Source organism: Arvicanthis niloticus, chromosome 9, assembly GCF_011762505.2.
Source record: "Arvicanthis niloticus isolate mArvNil1 chromosome 9, mArvNil1.pat.X, whole genome shotgun sequence".
In the NCBI taxonomy this organism is placed as follows: Eukaryota; Metazoa; Chordata; class Mammalia; order Rodentia; family Muridae; genus Arvicanthis; species Arvicanthis niloticus.
In genome coordinates this window covers 62,542,840-62,570,233 of record NC_047666.1, presented here as the reverse complement: position 1 = coordinate 62,570,233, position 27,394 = coordinate 62,542,840, and the positions used below count along the sequence as shown (strand labels likewise).

Below are 27,394 nucleotides of genomic sequence, written 5' to 3'. Positions count from 1 at the left end.
AGTGGGTTTGTGGGAAGAGTTGCAACTAAAACATCCTACCTGCTGTGGGGGAGGTTCTGGTGCCCTGTTTGCCAGGCGGCTGAGAATGTTCCGCTCTGACATCTGTAACCTCACAGCAACTGGGGGGATCCGGGCAATGGTGGCCGGGAGCCGTGTCACATCAGCTTTCATGTCACTCAACAGCTCTTCCAGCTGTTTCAAGACTGCAGAGGTAAAAGGAAGAGATCGTGAGCTGTGGTAGTCAAGGGCACAGCTCTGGCCTGCAGGGCTGACGGCCACGCCAGCACACATGGGCTATGCTTCACACTCCCTGACCTGGCCCGCCCACACAGCTATTCCTCCCATTCTAGTCTCTGCATGTTGTCCAGGCTGGCCTGGGACTTCTGAGCTCAGGTAACAGTCCTGCCCTGTCTCTCTGGGACTCTAAGCGCAGGCCACCACCGCTGGCTGATGCTGATTCTTAGAGCCACCAAACTCTTTAGTCCATCATTCCTCCTTGCTATTGTCTCCATTTCTTTTCTTTTCTTTTCTTTTTTTTTTTTTAAAGGTGGCTCCAAACTTACTTTGTAGCCAAGCATGAACATAGTCGGAGCTTCCCTCCCTCCCTCCCCCAGCACCTCCCAGCAGATGCCGGCAGAGCTTTGCTTCTAGTTTTTATTCTCAGCATGGGAATCAAACCAAAGGCCTTGGGCTCCTCCACTTGAGCAGCTCAGGTGCTACAAGCTCCTCTTCGCATTCCCGCCTTTTTACATCCCCACTACCTCTGACACCCACCTTTTCTCATTCCACCCTCCACCCCTCATAACGTTATGTTCACACGTCAATAGACTTAAAGTTCAGAGAGAAAAGTGCTGTCCTTTGATTGCCTGCGAAGCAAAGGCCCTCAGCTCACATTCTAAGGTTCCAGACGGGCTCGGAAACAGTCTGGAAACAGTTTATGGATGCTGGGGAGGGGAGAGTGGAGAGGGAGGCTAGAGGAGCAGGAGGCAGGGGAGCCACTGGCGACCTTTGTGTAAGACTGCATTAGCTGGCTTGTTTCCTGCCATCGACTCCTTGGACAGGTGCTGGTGGCTTTCTGCCAGACACTCCACCTCAGCAAAGCGAGTGTTGAGGGCCATAGACGGGTGAGAAGGGTCCTCTGACATGTTCAGGTAAGCTGCCCTGCGAAGCTGTTCCTCGATCACCAGGGCTTGTTCTAAGAGCTGCACAGGGAGAGAGAAGACAAGAGGTTGGACTAATGGCCACCTTCTCACTGATGGGCCTCTCAGCTTATCTCCCTCCAGCTAGCAAGAACCGGTAAAGAAGTTGCAGCTCCTCAGCACTGTTCCTCAGCCACAAAGTTCAACAGTCCAGCATTTTTAACATTGTACTTTACGTATGAGTGCCCAGGACCTCTGGAAGAGCAGCTAGTGCTCTTAACCACTGAGCGTCTCGCCCGCCCCTGGAGGTCCACGCTTTTTAGATTCTCAGAGAAATCATAAGAACTCAACTTAGAAAACATGCAAGTTATAAGTTATATAGAATTAAAATCATGGACTGGCTACTGGGCAGTGGTGGCACACGCCTTTAATCCCAGCACTTGGGAGGCAGGAGGCAGAGGTAGGTGGATTTCTAAGTGAGGGCAGCCTGGTCTATAGAGTGAGTTCCAGGATACAGCCTGGGCTACATAGAGAAACCCTGTCTGGGGGTGGGGGTGGGGGATCATGGACTGGCAAGATGGCTCAGAGAGTAAAGGCCGTGAAGGAAAGCCTAAAGACCTGCATTTGATGCCCAGAACCACATGGTGAAAGACCAACTACCACAAGCTGTCCTCGGACCTCTGGCACAGGAACATGCAGCCCAAGCTTCAGACTCACAGCTATAAAGAAGGAAAGCCATAGGTCCTGCTAGAGATATGTTGACATCTTTTACAGAACAGAGTCACATTATACTCATGACCATGTCTGAATCACATACTAGGTACTTCTTCTGCTCTTCAAAACCATGGGAGTGACAGGTTTGACTCTCAAATACCTGGGAACAGCTGGGGCTGCAAGCAAAACCCACCACCACCACTACCAAAAATAGTTGTTATTTGAGGCAGGATCTGAGTCCGTAGCTCTGGGTAGCCTGAAACTCACTTGTAGACCAGGCTGGCCTCAAACTGGCTAAAATCCACTTTTCCAACTGCTGGGATTAAAGGCAAAATCATTTGTTTTTGTTTTGTTTTTTTTTTTTTTCTTTTTTTTTTTTTTTTTTGAGACAGGGTTTCTCTGTGTAACAGAGCTGTCCTGAAACTTATCTGCATACCAGACTAGCCTTGAACTAACAGAGATCTGTCTGCTTCTGCCTCTGCCTCTGCCTCCCAAGTGCTAGGACTCAGGCGAGCACCACCACACCCAGTTTTTAAACAGTGACACAGTAACCTAGCCTATGGACAAAGGAATCTTTAAAAAAACAAATAAATAAAATGCAGTGTCAAAAACTCAGCCCTGGCCTTGAACTCACAGTCCTGGTGAAGTAACAAGTTTAAATTCCTGTTCTTCCTGCCTCTAACACTATGTTCTAACATTACAGGCATGCATCATGCTTCTTTGTGGGGGTCTGGCTTTGTGCCTCCTAGACAGCACCGTACCAACTGAACTATATATCTCCAGCCCAGGCTCTTTGATTTTGCAAAGATAGTTTCTCAGCACACTGAGGCAAGAAAATTGCAAGCTAGAGGCCAGCCTGAGCTACTACGTAATAGATCCTGTCTCTCATAAACAAACACATAATTTCACTGTTACTACTTCTTTTTTTTTTTATTTCACTGTTACTACTTCTTTTTTTTAAATTAGGATTTATTTATTTTTATTTATATGAATACACTGTATCTATCTTCAGACACACCAGAAGAGGGCATCCGATCTCATTACAGATGGTTGTGAGCCACCATGTGGTTGCTGGGAACTGAACTCAGGGCCTCTGGAAGAGCACTCGGTGCTCTTAACTGCTGAGCCAGCACTCCAGCCCCACTGTTACTACTTCTATTAAGTTGGAGCACAGCTCAGTGGTAGAGCACAGGTTGACACACAAACACAGAAAGTCCCTGGTTTCAATCCCAACAAATATGTTCTGTTTCTGTTTATTAGACTGTTCTGTCTTGAACAAGTCTCTCTTCCTAAAGGCAGTCCTACATTCTTGAAGGCTGTTGTTTTACATGCACATTTCTGAAATATATTCCAAGAGGCAGGACTTTCTTGTTTGTTTGGTTGGTTGGGTTTTTTTTTGTTTTTTCAAGACAGGGTTTCTCTGTGTAGTCCTGGCTGTCCTGGAACTCACTCTGTAGACCAGGCTGGCCTCGAACTCAGAAATCCGCCTGCCTCTGCTTCCCAAATGCTGGGATTAAAGGCGTTTGCACCACTGCCATGGTGAGGCAGGATTTTTTAATTCTTCAAGATAGGGTCTCTTTAGATAGCCCTGGCTATCCAGGAACTCACTATGTAGACCATGCTACCTTTACCTAAGAATGTTATACTTAGTTCAAAAGTTACCCATTGTTTGAAGGTTCTTTCCCTCAATACTGAGGATCAAATTCAAGGCCCAGGCTAGTGTGGTGGAACTAAGATATATAGTTACTCAGGCTTATATTTTATTTTGTTGTTACTGCCAAGCAGGATTTTTAATTGTTGTTTTGTTTTTAAATATGTATGTATGTACGTATGCATGCATGCATGCATTGGTGTTTTGCCTACATGTGTATCAGATCCCGGAATTAGTTATGAACTGCCATGTGGATGCTGAGAATTGAACCTGGGTCCTCTGGAAGAGCGGTCAGTTCTCCCAACCTCTGAGCTGTCTCTCCAGCTTGTTGTTTTGTTTTTAAGGCAGTCCCCGAAGCACTAGAGTCACAGGCATAGGCTACCAACATATTGTTCCCAACAGTTCTTTCATAGACCCACTGTGAACAGGCCTGGTTTTTTTTGTTTGTTTGTTTGTTTGTTTTTTTCCAGACAGGGTTTCTCTGTATAGCCCTGGCTGTCCTGGAACTCACTCTGTAGACCAGGCTGGCCTCGAACTAAGAAATCCGCCTGCCTCTGCCTCCCAAGTGCTGGGATTAAAGGCATGCGCCACCACCGCCCAGCAACAGGCCTGTTTTCATCAGCTTGTAGTCAGTCAGAATGTACTAATTTATGCCCAGACATCTACTTCTAATCTATATGCTGTGTTTCTCTCATTGATTCACTTCCCCTGCCAAGTTAGGAGCATTCCACAGGTTAAGCCTTGGCTTTTAGGAAGGGTTGTTAGAAGCAGATTCTACTATATAGCCCAGGCTAGCTTCAATTTAGCTAAGGAAGACATTAAACTCCTGATCCACTTCACAATCCAAATACTGAGATGTCAGGCCTGTGTTGCTGCGGGTCTTTTAAGTTGTCTACCCTAGCCCTGCACTTACATCCCCACTTCAAATTCCCAAGTGCTGGTGGCAGGCATGTGACACCATACCTTTTAAGTGTCTACCCTGGCCCTGCACTTACATCTCCACTTCAAATTCCCAAGTGCTGGCGGCAGGCATGTGACACCATACCTAAATACTGCTGTTTTTTTTTTTTTTTTTAACACTTTCTCAATAGATGTCCACAGTACCAGGCAGCACCTCACACACACCGAGGGTTTTAGACCCCCACTGGCAGACAAAAGGTAGTTGAAGAGGTATTAATTATTTTCTGACAAACACCAAGCAACTTTCCTGAAACTAAACTTACCTTTTCTATAGGCTTCTCCGTGCTCTCTCACATGAGCACATGAAGACGTCAGTTACTTTTGTCATCAAACTCAGAACTCAAGAGTTGGTGAACTGTCTGATCTAGGGATTAAATCTTGCTCACGGCCAGTTTTGGTATAGCCCAAGAGCTAAGAATTAAGTTTTATGTTACAGATAAATGGCTATGGGAAATGTAAAAATAAGATTCATACATGCTTTTTTTTTTTATAATTACATGAAAGTCACATCTGCGAACAAGTTTTGCTGGAACTATTGCTGCATTCTCCCTGTTCCCACTGCTCAACAACAGCTGTGGATTTGCAACAGAGGCCATGTAAACATTACTGACTTACTAACTCTCTGCTCTCTAACAGAAATGTTTCGTTAACCCCACAGTAAATCACCAAGCACAGAAATCCTTTGGTGTTTTCTTATCTTTAACCTTCTGTCTCTATAGTGTCACAGGTCAGGCCCTTAATATCTCACAACAAAATGTTAATTGTAATCTTGTCAATGTTTTCATTTCCCTTGGCCTTTTCAAAAAACCTCCAATGGCTGTCTATGAACTAAAGTAGAATCCACACTCCTGTTTCTGGCACATGCCTACTGGTCTCTAGCTCTTAACCCCTCCCATCACTACTCAGCACCAATCTTTCCTATAGCCCTGTGCTCATACCCAGTGATGATCTCTAAAGTCTTTCATGCGCTAGCTATCCCCAGCTGCCCTGCATGTCCCTGGGACATTTAGTAGCCTGCTCCCCTACACACACAATGCTATCCACTTGAAACTAGATGCTGAAAAATACCATGCGAACACCAACATCTGTTCTTATGTCCTTGTGCTACTCGGTGCGTAGTGCACTAACACCTAAAGGTGCACATTTACCAGTCTACATTTCCTTCTACGCCCAAATACACCAGCTTAGGAGACCTGTTTCCATGGTATCCTACTTGATACCTACATACAGGGCATACTCATTAGCTGCTGGGTACTTGCATGAGGCTGTCTCTGTGGAATGCTGAGAACAGGCTTCACTGGGTATCTCCTCCTGCACCCAGCCTTCCCGACGAATACCATGACCCAGAAAAAAAAAAAAAAAAAAAAAAAAAGGACTCTAGCCACTCACAGCCCACCTCCTCAGGGATCCAGTTCAATCCCTCCCTAATTTTGCTAAATACCCCAACCTACAGAGTTTACCATCAAATCCACTGACCTAGTCTGTCACTCACTAGGTACAGCTACAACTGTTGCATAGCCCATAAATTCAACCCTTATCTTGCTTTTGTTGTTTTTCTGTTTGAGACAGGGTCTATGTAGCCTTGGTTGGCCTGAATAAAGCTCATTATGTAGACTAGGTTAGCCCCAAACTCAGAATCTGCCTGTCTGACTCCCCTCCACGTCAATCTACCCTGATCTCTATATCCAGTCAACTTGGAAGCAAACTGTGAATCCAAAACGACAAACTACAGGGCTGGAAGGATGGCTAAGAGCACTAGCTGCTCCTACAGAAACCAGGTTCAGTTACCAGCATGCACAGGGCAGCTCACAGCCTTCTGTAAGTCGTCTGACCTCTTCGGGCATCAGGCACAGATAAAGTGGACAGATACACATGAAAGCAAAACATTCATATGTATAAAATAAAAATAAGTATCTTTGGGGGGTGGGGGTGCAAGTGTGGCTAAATAAATGGACCCTGTTTTACAGAACCTTCTTTCTGCAGAGACCTTCAGATCCACCTGAGGGTCACATCTGTCCCATTCTGCTCACCTTGAATCTTCGAGCTAGAAATTTATTCTTGATCTCTAGAAAATTGCCACGATTCATTTCCCCCTTGAAAGGCTCATTGAGGATGGCATACCGTGGGTCATTCTGGATGTCCTGCCACCGGGCATAGCCGTGGCTATGGATAAAGAGCTCAGGAAAAACAAAGGAACAAGAGCCTCAGACTTAAACCTTCAAATCCCTACATGCAGACCCCAGACTCAACTCAGACAAGGATACTTTATAATGCCGGCCAGCAGCCAGTAGTCATGGCGGCGGTGCCAGATCTCGTAAGTCTTCTTGGTGACTGTGGCTGCCCGTTCCTCATTCTGCCAAAGGGAGTGCAGCTCTGAGGAGGGATTTAGAGGAAGGTTAGAAAGTGGAAAGGAAGACAATCATCTGGGAGAATTTAAATTAAAAAAAAGAAAGTTAAGTGTGCAGTAAGGCAGTGCACAGCTCAGTTTATATGCTGAGTCCCAGGCTAGCCACGGCTACAGTGAGACCCTATCTCGAAAGCACCAAAGGCACCCCCCCCTCCATCTCAGTATGGTCCAGATCTAGCTCTGTACCACAGAACCCAGAAGGACAAACAATCTACGCCAAGTTCCCACTATGACCCAATTTCTGGCAATAAACCCAACCTCCCCTCAGGACCCTCATTACGCACCAGTAAAACCACCATCTGCAATGTTGAACATGAAACGCTGTTTGATGTTCTTCTTCTGCTTCTCATCGCTAAGATCCTTGGGAGTTTCTCCATTCTGAAGCATCACCTCCTTTTTCTCTTCTTCCTCTTTCTTCTCTTCTACAGAATACACCAAAGAAAAACATCAGCTCCATCTGAAACCCAGCACTGTGGCCCCTGGCCATAGCACTGCCTGCTCTGTCCACCTCCACACTCAGTCTCCCAGAACAGGACAAGATGTCACCAGCCAGCTCCCTACCAACTAAATTTGGAAAGTCACTTATCTTGGAATAAAATGTTTACAGTAATAGATAATGAGGTGGACGTGGGCTATGTGTTTGCTTCTGGTTTGAGTTCAAACAACAACCAGCTTTCCTACACACCAACCTTTGTCTTCCACCACAATTGGGGTCAGGTCTACTGCAGACTTCTCCTCCACTTTTTCCACCTCAGTAGTACCTGGAGAAAAGAAGGCACTGAGAACACCCTAATGACAGAGAGCTACGCTCTGGCCCCCTCACCACTGCTCCGAATAAGAGTTTCAAAGATGTCAGAGGCTGAGGATAATTTACAGGCAAGGGTCCAAGGTGTGTCACTTCCTCCTGCTGATTCAAAGCCCAGTCAAGTGCAGAAGCACAGAGCAGCCGCAGTCGCTCCCACTTACCCTTGGGCTCCGTCTCCATAGGCTCTTCTGTTCTCTCCTTCGCCTCTGCCTTTTCCACTTTTTCTTCCCCCTCAGGAGGCTCAGCAGGAGCCTTGTCATCCTCAGGGGCAGGGGCAGGGGCTGGGGCTGGGGCAGGGGCAGGGGCAGGGGCGGAGGGCTGTGCACACTACAAAGGAACAGAAGACAGAGGTGAAGCAAATGGGCCTGAATCTCAGAGACATCTGCTGTGCTAGCATGGCATCCGGTCACCCTGTCTCTTACCTCCACAGTCACCTCAGGGGCTGTTGATTTAACTTCCTTTTCTCCTTCTGTGCTCTCTTCTTCTTTAAGGCTATTATTTTCCTCTATTTTTACCCCATCCTCTGCAGACCAATAAAGACAACCAATTAGGAAGGCCCTAGGTCAGAGGTAACGTCATGCTCTGTTTGTCTCCTAGACTGTCCTCTCGTGCCTTTAAGAGTCAGCCCTATTCTCAGGACAGCCCTCCTAAACTGAGAGGTAAATCACTGTGTGTCCTGCCAGACGACCCTGTTAAGACTGAGCACAGGGTAGCAGTAAAAGGCACAGGACAAGATTTTTTGAAAAGGACAGAAATGACATGACAGCAGACGTACCAGCAGGCGGCGCAGGCGCAGGAGTGTTGGGCTGTGTGTCCCCTGGTGTGGAGGGCGTAGGAGTCTTTGGAGAGGGTGAACTTGGCTGAGACATTTTTTTGTTCTCCTCTACTTCAGCCAGTTCAGGCATGCTCCAGCGCCCATTCACATGCTCAAACTCCTGAACCTACAGCAAGGTGTGAGAAGGTCAGGACTCACTGCCAGCTACAGTTCCTGGGCCCTCAATTTCTCAACTTCAAAAGTGAAAACAGGCTTGGGGCTCACCTTCTTTCGAATCAGAGACATGACACCAATCCTAGTAAGAACATGTTGACGAGACAGGCCCTCTCGGGGGACGCCATCAGCAAAAGTTTCAGCCCCATCTGCCCCAGGCTCACACAAATGTCGCATGAAGAGTGACACATAAGCCCTGCAGAAAAGGAGAGAGCAGAGGTAAGCAGAGAGGCCATTAGACACTGCTTCTGGCCATTAACATGGCTGCTCCTCAAGGGAAGGCCTACGATGCCCTGGAATGTTCATCTCCAGATCCACACTACAGCCCAAGGTCTCTTCAGGGAAGCCAGCAACACAGCTGCCAGGAGCAACAGCTTCACCTGCCAACTGCAGCTAACAACACCCCTTCCTTTACAACATGGGCTAGGTCTGCAGACAACACACACAGTATAAGCCCTGGCTCCAACTAGTATGCTCAGCCTTAGACTTACTTAAATTCTTTCTCTGACTTGCCTCGAAGATCTCTCACAAGCCACTGAGTGGTAAAAGCATCCTGAGGTGGCATTCCATATCGCATAATTGCATTAAGAAATGCTTTTCGCTGACGAGCATTAAAACCAAGTACCTAAGGGAAAAAAACATCGTAAGAGAAGAGGAAGCAAGTCTCTCCTCACCAAAGACCAACTGTCTGGCAATCTCAGGCCTCCTCTGTCCCACACTAGGATCATACTGTACTTACTTCAATATTCCCACCAACTCGGGCCAGCAGAGGAGGTAATGGCTTATCTTTATCATTCCGCAGGCCCTTGCGACTGGGCCTGCGGGGAGCTGTAAAGAGAAAGATGAGTGAGTGATTCTGACAGGACAGCAAACAATGCAACAGCTGCACAACTGGCAAGATGGCTCCCCTCTCACCTTCTGACCGTTCGTCAAAGTCTTCATCACCTTCCTCTGAGGCCACTGAGTAATCGGACTGGTTGTCGGACTGGTCGTCCTGCCAATCTGGAGGGAGAGAGGGCAGATGAGCGGGGCCCACTGCTCTAGTGGAACGGCCCGTGGGTGGGGGGCGGGGCCGGCCACACACACCTCGGTCCTCCTGTGAGCCATCATTGTAGTTGACCTGTTTACGGATTCTTTTTCCTTTGCCCAGATTTCGGGCTAGATCTTCTTGCTGCTGCTCATAATGGTGCCGCAGCAATTTCTCCCAGTAGTCAGGATCCACACTTTCTTCCTGTTTTATGATTTCCCGTTCTACCTCCTCTTCCTCCTGGGACAGAGGGAGGGCCAGGACTCAGGGGTGCTGACGTCAGCATCCCCAGCTACCCCTGGTCCTCACAGTCCCCATCTGCTAGCTCTTCCGCATGACTCCATTTGTAAATGCTGGATGTGCCTGCTTGGACCTAAAACCTTGGAAGAAATTTAACAGACGAGACAAGGCTCCTCAAACGTTAAGTGTGGATTAGTCAGCTTGAGTGAAGGAGACAAAGCACAGAGCCGGGCAGCTTCCAGCCCCTCCTTCTGGCAACATCCAGAAACAGCAGAATAAAAAGGTTAGTGCCTTAGCAAGCAAAAAAAAAAAGCAAAAACAGTGTTTCCCAAACACTGCAAGAGATCTTTAGGACAGAAAGCATTCTGGTCTTAATTAACCTCAGAAGAAATTAGCAACTGTTTGAAAAAAAAAAAAAAAACAAAGTTACACACAGATACACACACACAGAAACATATTCAAGTATCTCAATGGCTCTTTTTGATTTTTTTTTTAGTTTTTAGAGACAAGATTTCTCTGTCATCCAGGCTACCCTGGAACTTGCTCTTTGGACCAGGTTGGCTATGACTCACTAGGAGCCACGTGCCACCACTGTCCAGCTTGGCTCTCCAAGTCTTAGAAAGTTACAGTTTCTTTCCCCACTGACAGTTCAGAAGTATTAACTAAATACAAATCCTGGGCTGGGGACAGTTCAGTTGGCAGATGCTTGCTTAGCATACATAAGGCCCTGGGTCTGACCCCTAGCAATGCATAAAACCATGCACAGCATCATGTGCCTGCAATACTCGCCCTGGGGACATAGAGCCAGAAGAATCAGAACTTCAAGATCAACTTCAACTACACAATGAATTTAAAGCCATCTCAGAATACAAGAGATTGTGCCTGTCTCAAGGAAACGAAATCCAAGTCCATCATGACAGAGCAAAACCACTGTTTACAGCATGAATATAAACAACCAAGATGCCAGAGCAATGGGTGGTTCAGAGAGAAAAGGCGCTCACTGCCAAGCCTTATACCCAAGTGTGATCCTGGGATCTACACGGGAGCAAAAATCAACTCTCTGTAGTCTTATATCCTCTATGTACTCACACTCAAATAACATTAAACAAACACATTTTTTTTTTTTTGGTTTTTTTCGAGACAGGGTTTCTCTGTGTAGCCCTGGCTGTCCTGGAACTCACTCTGTAGACCAGGCAAGTGCTGGGATTAAAGGTGTGCGCCACCACCGCCCGGCAACACATTTTCAAGAAAGAACCTAAATGCCTACACAACTGAATTACAGAATAGGCTATGATCTCTACTTTAAAAAAACAATCTAAAAACAAGAAATTGAAATGTCTATAAATATTAACTACCTTTAAAATTTTTAGTTTTTTAATTTTATGTTCGCTTTATTTACATGTACATCTGTGCACCACGTCACTCCTGGTGCCAGAGGAGACCAGAAGACGGCATCAGACTCCCTGGAACTGGAGCTACAGATGTCTGTAAGCTGCTGCCATGTGGTGTAGAGGACTGGAACTCTGGAGCCACCTCTCCAAGTCACCCTCACCCCTACACACAAATGTCTTAACAGGATGTCAACATAAAGGAGTCCAGACTACTGATCTCTGATGTATGGCTACTCAACTAGAGAGTTTGTAAATATACCTAAATCCCAAAATCCCCCATATCGGAAACAATTGGAGCATTTCAGGTAAGGTGTATTTAGCCTGCCTGCACTTCCCAAACCACTTATTATATAACTCCCTAACAGACAAACAGACAAATACAGACAGACAGATACACATACATGGTGGTTCACACCTGTAATCTAAGCATTTAGAAGGACGAAGCTGGAAGGTCACCATAAATTCAACATCACCCTGGGTATTTAACACATATACACACACCCCGCAATTGTCTCCAGAAAAGAACTAGACAGGACAAAGTAGGTGTCTTTTTCCCTTTGAGTTTTGAACCGTGTTGCACTCTGGCCTGGCTAACCAGTCCCTGGTGCAGTAACTGGAAAGCAGCAGAGCCCCATGGAGTCCAGACCTGCTGGGAAGGAGTCACAGCACTGAAGCCAGCCTGTGAAGGAGCCATGAGGCAGTGTCTGCTTTGCTCTTTCTGCCCTGTGAGCAGTCCCTCAGTCCGTCTGTAAGCTAGGCTACTACCCATTAGCACCAGAAGCTACCACCGTTCCCTGGAGCTGCTGAAATGGTAGCCAAAGTGAGCTTCCCTAACCTCCCCAGTCGCCTTTCTGAGATAAGGTCTCAGGAAGTTCTGGATAGCCTCGAACTCCCTACGTAGACCAGAATGTGTGAACTCAAGAGATCTGTTTGTTTGTCTCTACCTCTTGAATACTGAGATTAATGTCATGTGCCACAATGATGGACTCAACTTTTCTCTTTTTTAAACTGATCACCACACACCTATAATCTCAGCACCCAAGGAAGTTGAGGGAGAAGAACTGAGCCTGAGGTAAGCCTGGAATTCCACAATAAATCCCAGGCCAGAGAAGGCCAACATAGTGTGACAACCTGGACATTAAAACTTTAAGCCTAACAGTATAAGCTTTTAGCCACTATAGTGGCTGAGGCAAGAAGATCCAAAGAAGTTAAAGGCCAGCCTGGGCAACAACTTTCATGGGGTTGGGGACATGGCTTGGTTGGTAAAGTGCTTGCTTCTCGTGCACCAATTCTTGGATTCAATTCCCAACACCATGTACAAGCAGGTGTGATGGAACATGCCTGTGACCCCAGCACTTGGGAGTCAGAGGCAAAAGTGTCAGAAGTTCAAGGTCATCCAAGTCTAGCTTGGGCTACATAAGACCCTATCCCAAAAACATTGGGCACCCCAATATTCCAGTACTATGCATAATGATACACATGATAAACATTTTCAAAGTTGATTATAAAAGCAATTAAAAAACAAAACAACAAAATTCCTTTAGCATGTGTAACTCAGTAGGAGATCACCCACTTGGCCCCAGCAACTCCACCTCCTGATGAAAAGGTCTAAGAAGAAATAAGTACCCAGGTGTGCTACCGGGTGCATTTATCCCAGCACTTGGAGGTAGAGGCGGACGTTCCAAGCCAGAGCGACACAGTAAGATGCTGTTTCCAATAAAATAAAATATAGTAAAATAAAATATAAAATAGAAATGGTCAGAACTACACTGGACTACAGACGGGAATCAGGACAACATAGTCACTAGCATAGATTTCTCCCCAGCATCGGCTGTGCCAGATAATTACTTCTACAGAACACTCTCTGATACTGTAAGAAATAAGATCTAACAAGTTTTTTGTTGAATTTACTATCCAATTATATAAAATTTCCCAGCCAATCACACATAAACCATGACCAGAAACCACATCCCATAAAAGCTGTAGAGAAAGCACAGTAGACAGAGCCTTTTGGCATGCACAGCGCCCATGCTCAGTCCCCAGCCCCCCAGGAACTTGACTTGACAATTGCACACCTCCAGGCATATGCCTGTCATCTCGGCACTCGGGAGGTAGAGGCAGGAGGATCCAGACCAGCCTGGGATATACGGGACCCTGTCTCAAAAAACAGAAAGACACATTGTGGTTCATGTGTGTAATCTTACACCTGGGAGGCTAAGGTAGGAAGGCCATGAGTTCAAGAGTGGGTTGAGCTATAAAGGGTGATCCTGTCTCAAAAACAAAACAAAACAAAAACAAAGAAGGAAGAAGAAAGAAAAAGCCTGATTAATTAGTGTTTGATTTAGGATCCTTCAAAAGGCTGACTTATCAGGCAGGACTGATTAAACATTATGCAAATCACTAATAAAAAACAAACAAACAAACAAACAAAAAACACAACAATCTTGCTACTCAAGATCTGCTAGACAGGGGTAGGGATGTGATTTGGCTGGCTGGACAGAACACTAGCCTAGCATGCACACAGCTTTGCGCTCAATCTCCATGGAAGACCAGCCTAGTTGCACATGCTGTGGCATGGCACTTGATAGATGGAGTCAGGTTACTCTCAGCTACAAAGTAAGATCAAGGCCACCCTGGGACATAAGAGACCCTGTCTCAAAAATAAAATACAACACAAAAAGGTAATAATAAATAAAAATTCTGCCAGATAGCCAGGCAGGGTATTTGTGCCTGAAATGCCAGCACCTGGAAGGCAGAGGCAGGAGGATGAGGAATTCCAAATCAGCTTAAGCTACATACAGAATTCAAAGCCAGTCTAGGTTTCTGCTAAAATAACACCCAGGCCTGTAATCCCAACACCTGGGAGGCTGATGCAGGAGGATCAAACATTTAAGACCTATGCTAAGTAGCAAGACTTTGTTTCAAGAAGAATAACCCAACGGTGTTCACCAAGAAAGCAGAAACATCATTCAGCTGGGAGAACAGCACAGGATGCCAGCCTAGGCTGAGTCAAGTGGTTTAAAGGACAGCAAAGAAAGTGATGCTTTTAGACTATTTCAGAAGAAATATATACCAAACCCCACACATTCTCTTTTGGTAGTTTTTGCTTCTTACTGTAAAAAAACAAAGGGAATGAATTCTCATCTTTGAAAAAACAGCTAGTTATTTAATGTATGTATTTCATCTACTTTTTCTGAGGTAACATTAAAAAAACTTTATGGAGAATGAATAAGATTAATAAAAATAAGACTCTGGGAGAATATATGAGGTTATATGAATCTAGCCATGTGGCCCCTGAAAAGTCAGGGCAAAGCTGAGAATGTAAATTAAGCGTGTTTCTTTCTTTCCAAGGCAAATTGTTGTTTCTTTCTTTCCAAATTAATTAAGCGTGTTTCTTTCTTTCCAAGGCAAATTGTTGTTTCAAATATCATCTTGATCTTAATTCCAATTTTCGGACGCATGACCAAGAACAGCACTGCCTTGGACCCATACTCACCCCCATCTCTTCTTCCCGCACCACATACTGAGCCACTTTGAATGAGCTCAAATATTCATTCATGCCCTGCAATTCTGTGTCTTCCGTCTCGTCCTGGTTTCGATCCAGCAGTCGTTCAATAGCCTTATCATCATAATGGATAACACTGCTGTCTTCTCCCTCCTTGTTGTCTCCTCCTACGAAGAACCAAAGCCCACAACCCTCAAGTCAGTTCAGCAGCAGCAGCAGAAAAAGCAGTTCTCTCAGGCCCCTTTATCAAACAAAGGTCCTTCCTTACTGTCTGAGAAACCAAGCTGCTCCACCCAAAATGTAAGCTCCCAATTAGCTCACCTCCATCTGTGGCTTCATCCTTGAACAGTTCCTCAGTGCCAAACTTGAGGATGTCATCAAGCTCCTGTTTGGACATGGAGCCTGTCTTGGAGCCCAGGCCAGGCCGCACCACTAAATGTGTCAACATCATCTTCTTCTTTGCCACCTGTGTGATGCGCTCCTCCACGGACGCACGGGTCACAAACCGGTAGATCATCACCTTCTTATTTTGCCCAATACGGTGGGCTCTGCTAAAGGCCTGGAGTCGATCAAGCAAAAACCGGCAATCTTATGTTCTCCTGACTATCACTGACATCAAGATAACACTAGACAGAAGCTGAAGCCAGTCTTCATAAAATCTCTTTCACAGTGCTCTCTCTCCAGACACCAACTTCCTATCACATCACCTAAAATTGGACTGCAAGGAACTCCAATTCTCAGGTTTGTAAGATAGTGTGACACTCAAAAAAGAAAAGCCTGTTGTTTCACACCTACATTTAACATGACAGAACCCTCTCCTGGAGGATATAAGCTGCTAGGACCTCCCGAAGCTAATACTCTACTCACCTGGATGTCATTATGAGGGTTCCAGTCAGAGTCATATATAATAACTGTGTCAGCAGTGGCCAGATTGATCCCAAGGCCCCCAGCTCGAGTGGAAAGCAAGAAGCAGAACTGTTGAGCACCCGGTGCTAAGAAACAGAAAACACCATGAGTTCTCTCCTGAATTCCAATAAGTAAGTAGAGAAGGAAGGTGAGACACTTCGGAAAAGCAATCAACAATTGTCAACATGGTACCCAGATAGATACTGCAATCAACATCAAAGTTTACGAACAAAAGGATATTAGCATAGTCAAGTTTCCCCCTCAAAATATGTATGAATTTCAATGGGAAAAAGTAACTTTACAGTAGAGAATTTCAGCAGATACCGTGACTACAACCAAGTGACCAATAATCACCAGAAAGGACAAGTGCCAACATCAAATACAATATCCATCTGTGGCCTTCTTGAATAAGCATCTTTCAAGAAAGAGACATAGCATGCAATAACTGGCTAGAAGTCTGAAGCCCCAATGCCACGCAGGGGTGGGGATGAGATGTCAGTTACGCAGCCTTTGATCTCAGTGTGAGTAGTGGGATCTGCACTTGGATCTATGGGTGGAACCTGGGACTGGATCCTCCAACAGAAAAGCACAGGAAGAGAAAAACTGGTGACATTCAGTTAGGGTCTACAGTTCAGTTGACAGTGTGACCCAGTGTTAACTCACTTCCTACTGTTGGAAGCTATACCATGGTTATATAAATTGCTATTTGAGTTTTTGTTTTTGTTTGTTTGTTTTTTTGAGACATGGTCTCATCTAGATCAGGTTGGTCTTGAACTCTCTAGATAGCCAGGTTAACTCTGAACTTGCTGTCTCCCCTTCCCCGAGGTTACAGTTTTGTCAATGGGTCACTACCCTTAGCGGGGCTGGGGAGCTCACCCCCAGACAACTCCCTTGGATTCTGTGCGCTTATGTTTCAGTATGTGAGAGTACCGCCAGCACACACAGGAAGTCTGCTCTGCACTGTGACTTCTGACTTCCAGACATGGGAACGCAGGGAAATAAGCGAGGCTACAGGCCCCTTCCACACTCAGTCATCTCACTGGCCTTTTTACTTATTACGGGTATACACATGCGTGTGCACGTACATGTAGAGTCAAGAGGACTTCTTGCTTGCAGGAACTGGTTCTCTTTCACATGTAGGACAGAAATCAGAAACCAGCTGAGTAGCAAGCGCCTTCACCTGCTGCCTCCAACTGCCCCTCTGCCTTTTCCAGACATGGTCTAATATAGTCATGCAACCCAGATAATCCTTGAGTTGTTTTGAAATATTTTTTATATTTTTATTTTATGTGTTTTTCCTGCAGTCTGTCTGTGCAATGCCTGGAGCAGTCATAAAAGGATGTAGGATTCCCTGGACCTAGAGTTATAAATGGCTGTGAGCGGCCATGTAGGTGCTAGGAAACCAAGCCTAAGTCCTCTGGAATTTAGCCAATGCTCTTCCCAGCCTCACTAAATTCTTTGTTTGTTTGTTTGTTTTTGTTTTTCAAGACAGGGTTTCTCTGTGTAGCCCTGGCTGTCCTGGAACTCACTCTGTAGACCAGGCTGGCCTCGAACTCAGAAATCCACCTGCCTCTGCCTCCCAAGTGCTGGGATTAAAGGCACCACCACTGCCCAGCTTCTCACTGAATTCTTGATTCTCCTACTTCACCACTCCAGTGCTAAGATTACATGCATGTGCCACCAGGCATGGTAAGGTGGTATTTACAAAGGCAAGCTAACTTCTGTACTGTTTTACAACTTTTTTTATAAAAAGATTTATTTATTTTATATATATGAATACACTGTCATTGTCTTCAGACACACCAGAGGAGAGCATCAAACCTGATTACAGATGGTTGTGAGTCACCATGTGGTTGCTGGGAATTAAACTCAGGAACTCAGAAAGAGCAGTCAGTGCTCTTAACCACTGAGCCACCTCTCCAGCCTCTTTGATAACTCTTCAGTCTAAAAATATTTTAAATAATGAGGATAACAGGACTATACAGAGAGAACTTGCTCAAAAAAAAAAAAAAAAAGAACAAAAATAAATAATTAATTAAAATGAAAGGCTGGGGGAAGGTGCAGTTATATCTACTGAGATAGACAAGTCTACTACTTATTTGAGCTTAAACAAATCTGATCCCTTGTGGCTAGAGATAAAGAGTGCTTGCTGCTCTTACAGAGGACTCTAGGTTCAGTTCCCAGTGCCTCTAACTTTCTGGCTGCTTAGGGCACGTGTACATACATGATATACATATCGACAAGTAGGCAGACAAGCATACACATAAATAGACTTAAAACCAAACAAGTCTCATCTTCCTCTCAGCCTCAGGATACAATCAGCTTAGAAAAACCGCCCCCTTTTGAGCAGAAAGACCAAAGACTCCGAAGGGAAGTTAAGAAAAATCTCAGGGCTACTCTGACGATTTGTTCAAAAGCTTTCCTCCTTCGTGTCAATCAACCAAGACCCAAAAGAACAACAGACAAAAGAGATACATAAGAACAAGTTGGGGTTCTGGAGGGATGGAGGGATGGACACGGCTCAGCAGGTTCAGAGCACTGGCTACCCTTCCAGAGGACTTGGGTTCATTCCCAGCACCCACAAGGTGGCTCACCACCAGCTATACCTCCAGTTCCAATGGATCCAATGCCCTCTTCTGGCCTCTTCAGGTACAACATACATATGACACACAGATACACATGCAAGCAAAACACCCAGACACAAAATAAAATAAAATCTCAAAAAAAACAAAACCAGTGTGGCTGGTGAGGTGGTTCAGCAGGTCAAGGTGGCTAAGTGATCCCTGTTCAGTCCTCAGGACTCAGCGTACAAGGAGAGAACAAACTCCTGTACATTTTCCCATGACTCCCACACCTGTGCCGTGGTGCACATGTGTGCAGATGCAGGCTCACATGTATATATGCACACTTTAAAAAAAATAAAGTGATCACTCCAATGATAGAAGAAAATGATCGGGGCTGGGCAGGGGCAAACACACTGTCTAAAGGCAGGTCTACCTATGTGTTTGAGTCCAGATTGGTCTACAGAGTTCCAGGCCAGCAAGGATACAATAGTGACATCCGTTTCTCTCTTATAGAGAACCTAGGTTCAATTTTTAGCACCCACAAAGTAGCTCACAACCCTCTGTAACTCTAGTCCCAGAGGACTCAGGCACACACATGAAATAATAATGTTTTTGTTTTGAGACAGAAGTAGCTGAGGCTGACCTGAACTCACTCTGTAGGCGACCAGGCTGGCCCTTAACTCACAGAGATCTGCATGCCTCAGCCTCCTGAGTACTAGGGTGTACATACCATGACCAGCTTAATATTAACAAAATGGCTGCCAAGAGATAAGACACTCTTACCATTGAAGCGATCAATGGCCTCCTGACGCATGTTCCCAGTGATTCCACCATCAATACGTTCATATTTATAACCTTCATGTTCTAAAAAATCCTCTAGCAAGTCCAACATCTTGGTCATCTGTAAAAAGAACAACGTAATTATACAGAGCTGTCAGGTGACAATCCGTTTCCTTAGTCCCTAGGGCTGTCCCCACTGCCATCCGTGAGTTTGGGCTGGGCCGGCACACCTGGGAGAAGATGAGCACTCGATGCCCGCCCTCTTTAAGGTTCTTTAGCATCTTCTGTAGCAGCAACAATTTCCCAGACGCTCTGATTAGGGCACTGCCATCATACATGCCATTAGGCATCTTAGGGGCTTCCTGGTAACAGAAGCAAAGGAATACTGAAGGGACACTCACACAGAGGACTTGGCAAGGGCTGGAGACAAGGAGGTGCACATACCATTGCTGCCACAGGGAAGAGGTAAGGATGGTTGCAGCACTTCTTAAGATCCATCACCACGTTCAGCAGAGACACTTGGTTGCCACCACCTCGAGCATTAAGTGCTTCGAAATTCCGTGTGAGAATATACTTGTAGTACTTCCTGCATGAACAAGACACAAGGAGGGCTGGACCAGAGTCTTCTGAATGACTAACGATGCAACCCAACAGCCTGAGATCACCTATCCAACATCCCTCACTGTGGGGCTGAGCTAACACCAGCTGCACCATCCTCATGTTAGACACAGGAAGGTAAAACTAAAAACTACAAGCTCTGGCTCCCAGGGATCAGGTTTCTTCAGGCCCTGCTTCCTCCCGTGGCCAGACGGATGGAAGCTCTGTGGAAGAGACCGCCTGCAGAAGGGCAGGTATCTGTTACAAGACTGAATTTGTATTTCTATCCTTTCACACTCACTTTTGCATAGGGCTTAATTCCACACGCACAATCAGTTCTGTTTTGGATGGCATATTCTTGAAGACATCCGCTTTGAGCCGCCGCAACATGTGAGGGCCCAGCATGTCATGCAGCTTTTTAATCTGGTCTTCTTTGGCAATGTCAGCAAACTCCTCCAAGAAGCCTTCTAAATTGCTTCAGGGGGAAAAAAACATTGTTGGAAAGGAGAAACAAGGAAGAAAGGAAAGTAACCCAGCAAACAGGAACAAGAAGTTGTAAGGAGCACAGCTAGGACTGACTGACAGGCACACTTACTGGAACCTCTCAGGGGTGAGAAAGTTGAGCAGATGAAACAATTCCTCTAGATTGTTTTGTAACGGCGTTCCAGTTAGCAACAGCTTGTGCTGGAGTGAGTAACCATTCAACACTCGGAAAAACTGGTGAAGAGAAAGGAAATTCAAGAATGAAGGGCGCCAGAGTATGGCACCAGACTCCCAAGCTGTTTCTCTGTCCCTAAGCCTCGCGTCCCATGGTCGACATCCTTCTTAAAGGCCTGGCCAGAGAAGGCTAACAAAGGAAGGAAATAAAGACCACTTTCCCTTTCTTCTCTACTTAGGTTTCTTTCAAAGAGAGGAATCTCCCGAAGGACTGGAACTGGAGCCCGTCATCTCCCACGCCTCACCTTGGACTGGTTGTTTTTCAGCCGGTGGGCTTCATCCACAATGAGGCAGGCCCAGTCAATAGAACCCAAGATGGCCATATCAATGGTGATCAACTCATAGGATGTCAGCAGAACATGAAATTTCACAGACGCTTCTTTCTGCACATAACAATAAGTCAGTCACTCACTACTGGTCCACTCCTCGGTATCCACACAAGTGGGGACAGGCAAGCTTTCCCTGCTCCCAAAGTTCTCTTTCTGCTTCACTCAGAGACCAGGTGAGGTGGCAAACTAGCCTGCAGCAGTGACTGGCTCGCGAAAGTCTCCTCCTCCCGCCCACTGGGATACCTTCATCCGGGAGGCCTTCTTGCCACCACGAATGGCATTGTCTTCAAAGGAGAACTCATTTTCCCGGATGATGGCACGGCTGTCCTTGTCACCCACATAGGTTACCACGTACATATCAGGAGCCCACATCTCAAACTCTCGTTCCCAGTTGATGATGGTGGACAGAGGAGCGCTCACTAAGAAGGGGCCTTTGGAGTGACCCTGGGAAGAAAGCAGTCAGTCAGGACTAAGAGCCCCATCTCTAAACCCCAGATTCCACCTCTCTCCCTGACCCACAGTGAAGCTGATGCCCACCACCTGCGCCTCTCCCCCCACCCCCACTGTTCTCCTTTACAAAAGCCCTTCATCCCTCTCTCTTCCAAAAGGCAAAGGCCCACCTGACAAAACCAAACTCCTCCTCCAAGACAAGACTTTCCCGACCACTAAGTCCAATTGTAATTCCCTTTACCTTAAAACACATGCTAGCCTACCAGGGCTCTGATCCTGTAAAATTCTAGATCCTGTAGGATCTAGAAAGATGGCCCACTGGTTAAGAGCACTAGCTGCTCTTGCAGGTCCCTCATTCTGATCCCAGGACCCACATGATGGCTTATAGTCTAATTCCAATTTAAGGAGGTGACACCCTCTTCTGGCCTCCTCAGGTACTGCACACAGGTGGTGCAAAGCCATACTTACGGGCAAAATACCCACACAAAGTAATTTTAAAAAGGAAGAAAAGGGTTTGCACTGCAGGGCTGTCTCTTCCTACCCTTCAGCAGTGCTTCCTCCTCCCTCCCCCCTCCTTAAAGCACAAGAAAAGAATATAGTCACAAAATACCCGCACCAAGCACTAGCATCTGGCATCTTTACCTCTTTATAGAGGGAGTAGAGGAAGACTGCTGTCTGCACAGTTTTCCCAAGGCCCATCTCATCAGCCAAGATGGTATCGGTACCCTGAGCCCAGGAGAAGCGGAGCCAGTTTAAGCCTTCCATCTGGTAGGGGTGCAGGGTGCCGCCTGTGGCATCCAGGTACTCTGGCTGTCGCTCATACTTCACTGTGGGCTGAGGGACAAGAGACAAGTCAAGACTGATGAAGAGTCCCCTTTTCCCGAGGTAGACCTGTAGCTGCTTCCTCCTACACAAGTCCTCATTAGATTATTTTTTCCTAAAAGCTAAAAAGAAACAAACCAAACAAAAAAGCCCTTAGGGCCTAGTAGGACCCGCCTATAATCCTAGTACTGAGGAGGCTGAGACAGAAGGATTGAGTTCAAGGCCAGTCTTGGAATCAGAAGGAAATACTGTCTCAAAAGATAACCATAAAGAATTCAAGTGGGGTGGAGTAGCCACAGAATCCACCAGACGGACACATCAGTTAAATCCAGTGGATCACAGAACAAAAGACATGAATGTAGGAAAGAGATCTGCAGGGGAAAAGGGGGTGCTTAAGGAAGGAGGGAGATAAGAGGATCACGAGATGGCAAGAAGAACGCACTGTGGCCCTGTGTGAACCTCAATAAATTTGGATGATGGGATCCTTACTGGTCACTGCAGTATGTGACCTAGGATCCTTTAGAAGACAAGACAACTTATCTAGGCTTCAGGTAGACCTGACACCGACACTGTTTAAAACATGCAAACCAAAGGCTCCAGTACACCAGGACACTAACTGCCATAGTTAATATCCACGGTACACATGAACCAGCAAAGTACTTGGGAAGTGGAGACAGGAAGATCAGGAGTTCAAGGCCAGCCTGAGATACAAGAGACCCTGCCTTTCTGAAATAAATACATACATACGTGTACACACACACACACACACACACACACACACACACACACACACCCTTATATATAAAACTACCTCCTAGATAACACTGCCATTATATAAAATATCCCATCTGTGGGTTTGTCCCGATGAAGATCCCAACGTTTTCTGACTTAGAGTAGAGCCGTGACCTGGAGGCTCACCATGACACTGCAGCACAGGACTCATACTGCCCACACCACAAGCACCCTTCCTCTTCCACCTAAACTCACATCAACAGTTGGGGTCTCCGGAGGCCTTTCCAGTTTCCGTAGCTTCACCTTCTTAAGCTTCTTGCCAGGTCGTCCTTCCTCACCCCTCATTAACTCCCTAGAAAGGAAAACAGCACAGCTGCCTCTCTTGGTCTTTCCAAGAGACAGCAGTTCCACTCTTTGCAGTCACTGTCATCTACCTGTGGTTCCAGTAGCTCTGCTTGAACAGGTCGTAGTCCTGTATCTCCACGTCCTCGCTCTCCCAAGACGCCTGATCGTAGGGTAAGTCTCGCCACTTGATTAAGTAGTGAACATGGCCCTTCTTGTCCACACTACATCATCAATACAGAAAACCTCTTCAGAGCCAGAAAGCAACTTACCTCAACTCTCCAGTCAGCCTTGCTCTTAAAACCCGACAAAACTATCCTACATGTGCCAGACTCCACATATATTCAGAGACTCAACAATACCTGTCTTTGGACCAATTCTCTCTCTCTAATCTATACTCTGGCTGTAGGCCAAATTTAGAAGACTGTCTCTTGAACGTAAGTCAACGGCAATGTCCATTTTCTTTTTCTTTCTTCCCCCCCCCCCCCAAGACAGGGTTTCTCTGTGTAGCCCTGGCTGTCCTGGAACTCACTCTGTAGACCAGGCTGGCCTCGAACTCAGAAATCCGCCTGCCTCTGCCTCCCAAGCGCTGGGATTAAAGGCGTGCGCCACCACTGCCCAGTGATGTCCATTTTCCTAACCTCTGTAGTAAAGTCCTGACAGGTAAGTGACCTCCGGGGCAGAAGTGGTACCTGTGGTTGAGGATTCGGTGGATCATCATCCACTCCGGCTTTATTCCATAGCGATAGAAGCGCTCTTCCATCTCTGCAAACTTAGGGTCCTTGTTCTTTCGTTTCCGGCTCTTCTCTTCGTCTCCACCGAAGTCCCCCGAAGGCGGCTCATCCATGTCATTCTTCCGCTGGTAGTTTCTGAACATCACCTGACAGTGCAGCTCCAACTGGGAGCAGAGAGAGAAAAGAGACCACCCTGGAGCTGCAGCCAGCTTCCTGCCCTTACCTCTGCAGTGTCACCTCTCATGTGCAGCCTGTCCCAAGCTTACCTGCAGTTCTGACACCCAGGAGCAGTGCCAGTAAGACATGCCTTGCCATTTCACAAAGAACTGCCTCTCCGGCCGCCCCTCCAAGGGTTTGGGAGATGGGGTATTTGGATCAGCATCTGGAGGCCGAGGCACTGGTGTGGGAGATGGTGGCTGGCCCCACTTCCAAATTAGGATCTTCTGCACTTTGCCCTTAAGAGCTGGACACTGTTAAAAAAAAACCACTTAATCTCAATTCAAAAGCACAGGGAGATGCATGAAACTCTCCACGAGTAATAAATATCAGTGTCTATGGGCAGGTGGGAAAGAGCACCAGCTGCTCAAGCAGGAGAGTGTGAGCTCAAATGGCTAGCAGAGAGAGAGAGAGAGAGAGAGAGAGAGAGAGAGAGAGAGAGAGAGAGAGAGAAAGAACGCGAGCACCTCTTGTGCTATTGTGACAGTGCTCCCATCTCCCATCCTCAGTGAAGGGTCACTTACAGTGCAGCGGGGACAGAGCCATTCGCCATTTGGGATCTCCGGCAGCGGGGGATTCAAGCAGTGGATGTGGTAGGAAGAAGGGCAGGTGTCACAGCACAGAAGCTCCCCGCCATCCTTGCACACGCGACAGAATTCCATATGGTGGTCATCTTCCTCTTCTGGGTCTCCCCCAACTTCTTCCAGAATCTCCTCACCCTCAGAGTTGTCCTCTTTAGCTTCCCACTGGATGCCCTCCTTCTCCTGCAATAAAAAACCAGAGATTCAGATTATTACCACCCCACCCCCACCCTAAGCCAGAACCCACAGGCAGCATTCTTTTCCGGGTTCCCAAAGCTGACAGCCAAGGACACTCCCATTCTTATCTCCTCCCAGGCCCATAGAAGCTCATCACCACACCCTTGCCCTGGGGACCCGAGGCCACAGTGGCCAGGTACTCACACAGTGCGGGCAGCTCCACTTGCCCTCGGGGGCCTTCTCCATGTCCGGGTCCAGGCACACCATGTGGTAGGCTCGGGGACAGGTGTCACACAGGATGATCTCACCGCCTTGCTGGCACACCTCGCAATAGTCCTGGTGGTCTGTCTCATAACCATCCACAGCAGTCACCTCCTCCTCGCCTGGGCAAGGAAGAGGGAAAGCCCAATTATTAGAAAAAAACCACCTCCCCCCAACCCTTATCTCCTAAGGGAGATCTCCCTGGCCATTCCCACCATGTCCCATCACACATAAGTACAGAAAAGAAACACACCTTTCTTTTTCTTCTTAGTGGTCCGGAGTTTCTTGCGGCTCCGACTACTGCGGCTGGTAGAACCATCCGAAACAGAATAGCTATTGATACTGGCATCATCGAAGTCAGATTCCACATCTAAATCATCATCCTCACTCTGGGGGGGAAAAAAATGAGACAACAAAAGTGAAAAAGCCCAGGCCCCCCCCCCAGACAAACAAACAAACACAAACAAAAAACAGTCCAGGCCAAGGAAAGAATGGTAAAGAACCCCAGGCAGAATTTCCTGGGAGGAGCCTAGTTCACCTGTCTGAGGCAATAGTACCCTACATCCTGGTACACCACCCCTCTCCTCTCTCTACACAAGCCCCCCCCCACCCACACACACACACACACTAGGAGGAACCGGGTCTTACCGAGGATCTCTTCCGCTTGGAGCCGAATCCTCCCAGCTTGATTTTCAGAGGAGCTACTTTCTTGGGTTTGGGCTTCTTGGCATCAGGCACTCGAGGGCTGCCTTTAGGCTTTCTTCTAGCATTGGGACCTAAAATCAGGATACAGCCAAATGTATACCACAAGGCCAATGATGGGAAAAATGAGTTTCTCACCTAAGCTTGTTCACCCTGCCTTTCTTCTAAACCCAAGGCTCACTCCTGCTGTCCAACTTCCCAAGCCCACCCCAGACTCTTCACTGAATTCCACTGCACCTTTGCCCTCCTTGGTCTTGGCCTTGCGGATAGGCACCTCCACAGGGGGAGGAGGAGGGGCAACTTCAGTAGCTGTCACCATGCTCTCCACCACAGCCACAGCCGCTGCAGCTGCAGCCGCCACTGATGCTCCAGAGCTGCCCTTGAACGGGTTGTTGGTGCTGAATTCCCTCCACTTTGCACCCAAGACCATCATCATCTTGGAGACAGCAATCTTGGGGTTTTTAGCAGCAATCAGGGGTCTGGAAGAGAAGTGGACAAAAATAAGGTCATATATAAAGATATAAAAGAGAAAAGCAAACAAGAAGAAACTCTAGAAGGAATCCCCTCCCAAGATCCTCCTGACTCACCGGACAAACTGACTAAAGGCCTTATAGTTGGTGAGAGTACGGTAATCTTCCTCTGAGAACACATGGTCAATGTCTTCCATGCCCCAGTCTTCCAAAAGCTGGGCAGATGATTTAGGTTCCTGCAGAGAAAGTCCAGTCAAGGGCCTGCTTCACAGTGCCCACACTTGCTAAGATACCATGAAGTGTGAAGTGAAACAGCTTCCAAAACGGGGTAGAGAAAGCTAGGAAGAAACAATCAGACCTACATGGAGATCATGTTCTACGGGGCAGGGGTGTATCTGGGGAGAAAGGATGAACGGGGTCTTGACAGGACAGAGATCTAGGCACCTTGGAATCATCATCATCATCCTCTTCTTCCTCCTCCTCCTTCCGCTTGGATTTGCTCTTCTTCTCTTTCTTGGGTCCGAGCTTCTTTTTCTTCTTCTTGCCAGGAGTGTAGTCGCTGCCCTCACTGTCTGAGCGCAGAGCCACCTCTTCCTCCTCCTCCACAAACTCTGGCCCCTCCCCAGAGCTGTCCCCCAGCTGCCGGCATAAGAGTAAACGCTGGAGCAGGGAAGGGGGGAGAGGGAGACAGACACACATGCTGCACACATGCTCACCTCTGGATAATCCTGAGGCTCATCCCAGAACCTGACCCCTAGCTCTGGGAGAAAAACTCCCCTCGGCCCCACAACTCTCTTTGCACGCCTCCTCCTTCTCTCCTTTCACTCCCCAGAACTCTCAGTCGCCCCCTCACCTCCTTTTTTTGGCGCTTGCTCTTAGGGATTTTAGGGTCTCGAGGTTTCTTAGGCTTCTTCTTCTTCTTGAGCTTTGGCGTCTCTGCCTCTGACAAGTCCTCTTCTGGGTCTTCTTCGTTTTCTACAGAGATTTGGCAAACCATGGCAGGCAGGGAAGAGAACAGCAGCACAAGGTAAAGGCCGAATCCGGACAGTTCAGACTGTCCTCCCTGCCTCTCGACCCAGACTACCCTAAAGAGAACCGCTGTACTACACACAAGGGTGCTGATACCCAGCACAAAAACAAAGAGCTGTATATACCCAAAATAGGCTGCCCGGCCCTGCCCGGCCAGG

At 47.0% G+C, this 27,394-nt stretch overlaps 1 protein-coding gene and 1 non-coding gene across 14 annotated transcripts in view; both read right to left on the bottom strand.

The window, feature by feature from the left end:
* Positions 1 to 27,394, bottom strand: part of Chd4 (chromodomain helicase DNA binding protein 4) — a 32,489-nt gene that overhangs the window by 700 nt on the left and 4,395 nt on the right. For 2 of the 13 annotated variants that reach the window (XM_034511650.2, XM_076940563.1), the window contains exons 3-38: positions 27,061 to 27,182; positions 26,652 to 26,867; positions 26,325 to 26,443; positions 25,975 to 26,216; positions 25,684 to 25,811; positions 25,289 to 25,424; positions 24,979 to 25,157; positions 24,541 to 24,780; positions 24,067 to 24,270; positions 23,759 to 23,964; positions 23,159 to 23,290; positions 22,980 to 23,076; positions 21,813 to 22,004; positions 20,964 to 21,164; positions 20,637 to 20,774; positions 20,270 to 20,391; positions 19,976 to 20,149; positions 19,522 to 19,663; positions 19,308 to 19,439; positions 19,081 to 19,198; positions 15,695 to 15,819; positions 15,149 to 15,386; positions 14,819 to 14,994; positions 9,580 to 9,931; positions 9,404 to 9,492; positions 9,156 to 9,289; positions 8,716 to 8,860; positions 8,452 to 8,617; positions 8,099 to 8,199; positions 7,838 to 8,003; positions 7,561 to 7,632; positions 7,156 to 7,293; positions 6,729 to 6,837; positions 6,495 to 6,627; positions 1,007 to 1,202; positions 40 to 203 (exon numbers count right to left, since the gene is read on the bottom strand). In XM_034511650.2, coding sequence (XP_034367541.1) covers positions 40 to 203; positions 1,007 to 1,202; positions 6,495 to 6,627; positions 6,729 to 6,837; positions 7,156 to 7,293; positions 7,561 to 7,632; positions 7,838 to 8,003; positions 8,099 to 8,199; positions 8,452 to 8,617; positions 8,716 to 8,860; positions 9,156 to 9,289; positions 9,404 to 9,492; positions 9,580 to 9,931; positions 14,819 to 14,994; positions 15,149 to 15,386; positions 15,695 to 15,819; positions 19,081 to 19,198; positions 19,308 to 19,439; positions 19,522 to 19,663; positions 19,976 to 20,149; positions 20,270 to 20,391; positions 20,637 to 20,774; positions 20,964 to 21,164; positions 21,813 to 22,004; positions 22,980 to 23,076; positions 23,159 to 23,290; positions 23,759 to 23,964; positions 24,067 to 24,270; positions 24,541 to 24,780; positions 24,979 to 25,157; positions 25,289 to 25,424; positions 25,684 to 25,811; positions 25,975 to 26,216; positions 26,325 to 26,443; positions 26,652 to 26,867; positions 27,061 to 27,182 — 5,744 coding nt within the window. Of the gene's footprint in view, positions 1 to 39; positions 204 to 1,003; positions 1,203 to 6,494; positions 6,628 to 6,728; positions 6,838 to 7,155; positions 7,294 to 7,560; positions 7,633 to 7,837; positions 8,004 to 8,098; positions 8,200 to 8,451; positions 8,618 to 8,715; positions 8,861 to 9,155; positions 9,290 to 9,403; positions 9,493 to 9,579; positions 9,932 to 14,818; positions 14,995 to 15,148; positions 15,387 to 15,694; positions 15,820 to 19,080; positions 19,199 to 19,307; positions 19,440 to 19,521; positions 19,664 to 19,975; positions 20,150 to 20,269; positions 20,392 to 20,636; positions 20,775 to 20,963; positions 21,165 to 21,812; positions 22,005 to 22,979; positions 23,077 to 23,158; positions 23,291 to 23,758; positions 23,965 to 24,066; positions 24,271 to 24,540; positions 24,781 to 24,978; positions 25,158 to 25,288; positions 25,425 to 25,683; positions 25,812 to 25,974; positions 26,217 to 26,324; positions 26,444 to 26,651; positions 26,868 to 27,060; positions 27,183 to 27,394 lie in introns of all 13 variants that reach the window. The other 11 variants (XM_034511659.2, XM_034511657.2, XM_034511652.2 and 8 more) reach the window with 11 other exon arrangements.
* Positions 8,274 to 8,409, bottom strand: LOC117715883 (small Cajal body-specific RNA 11). The gene has a single exon (XR_004607674.1).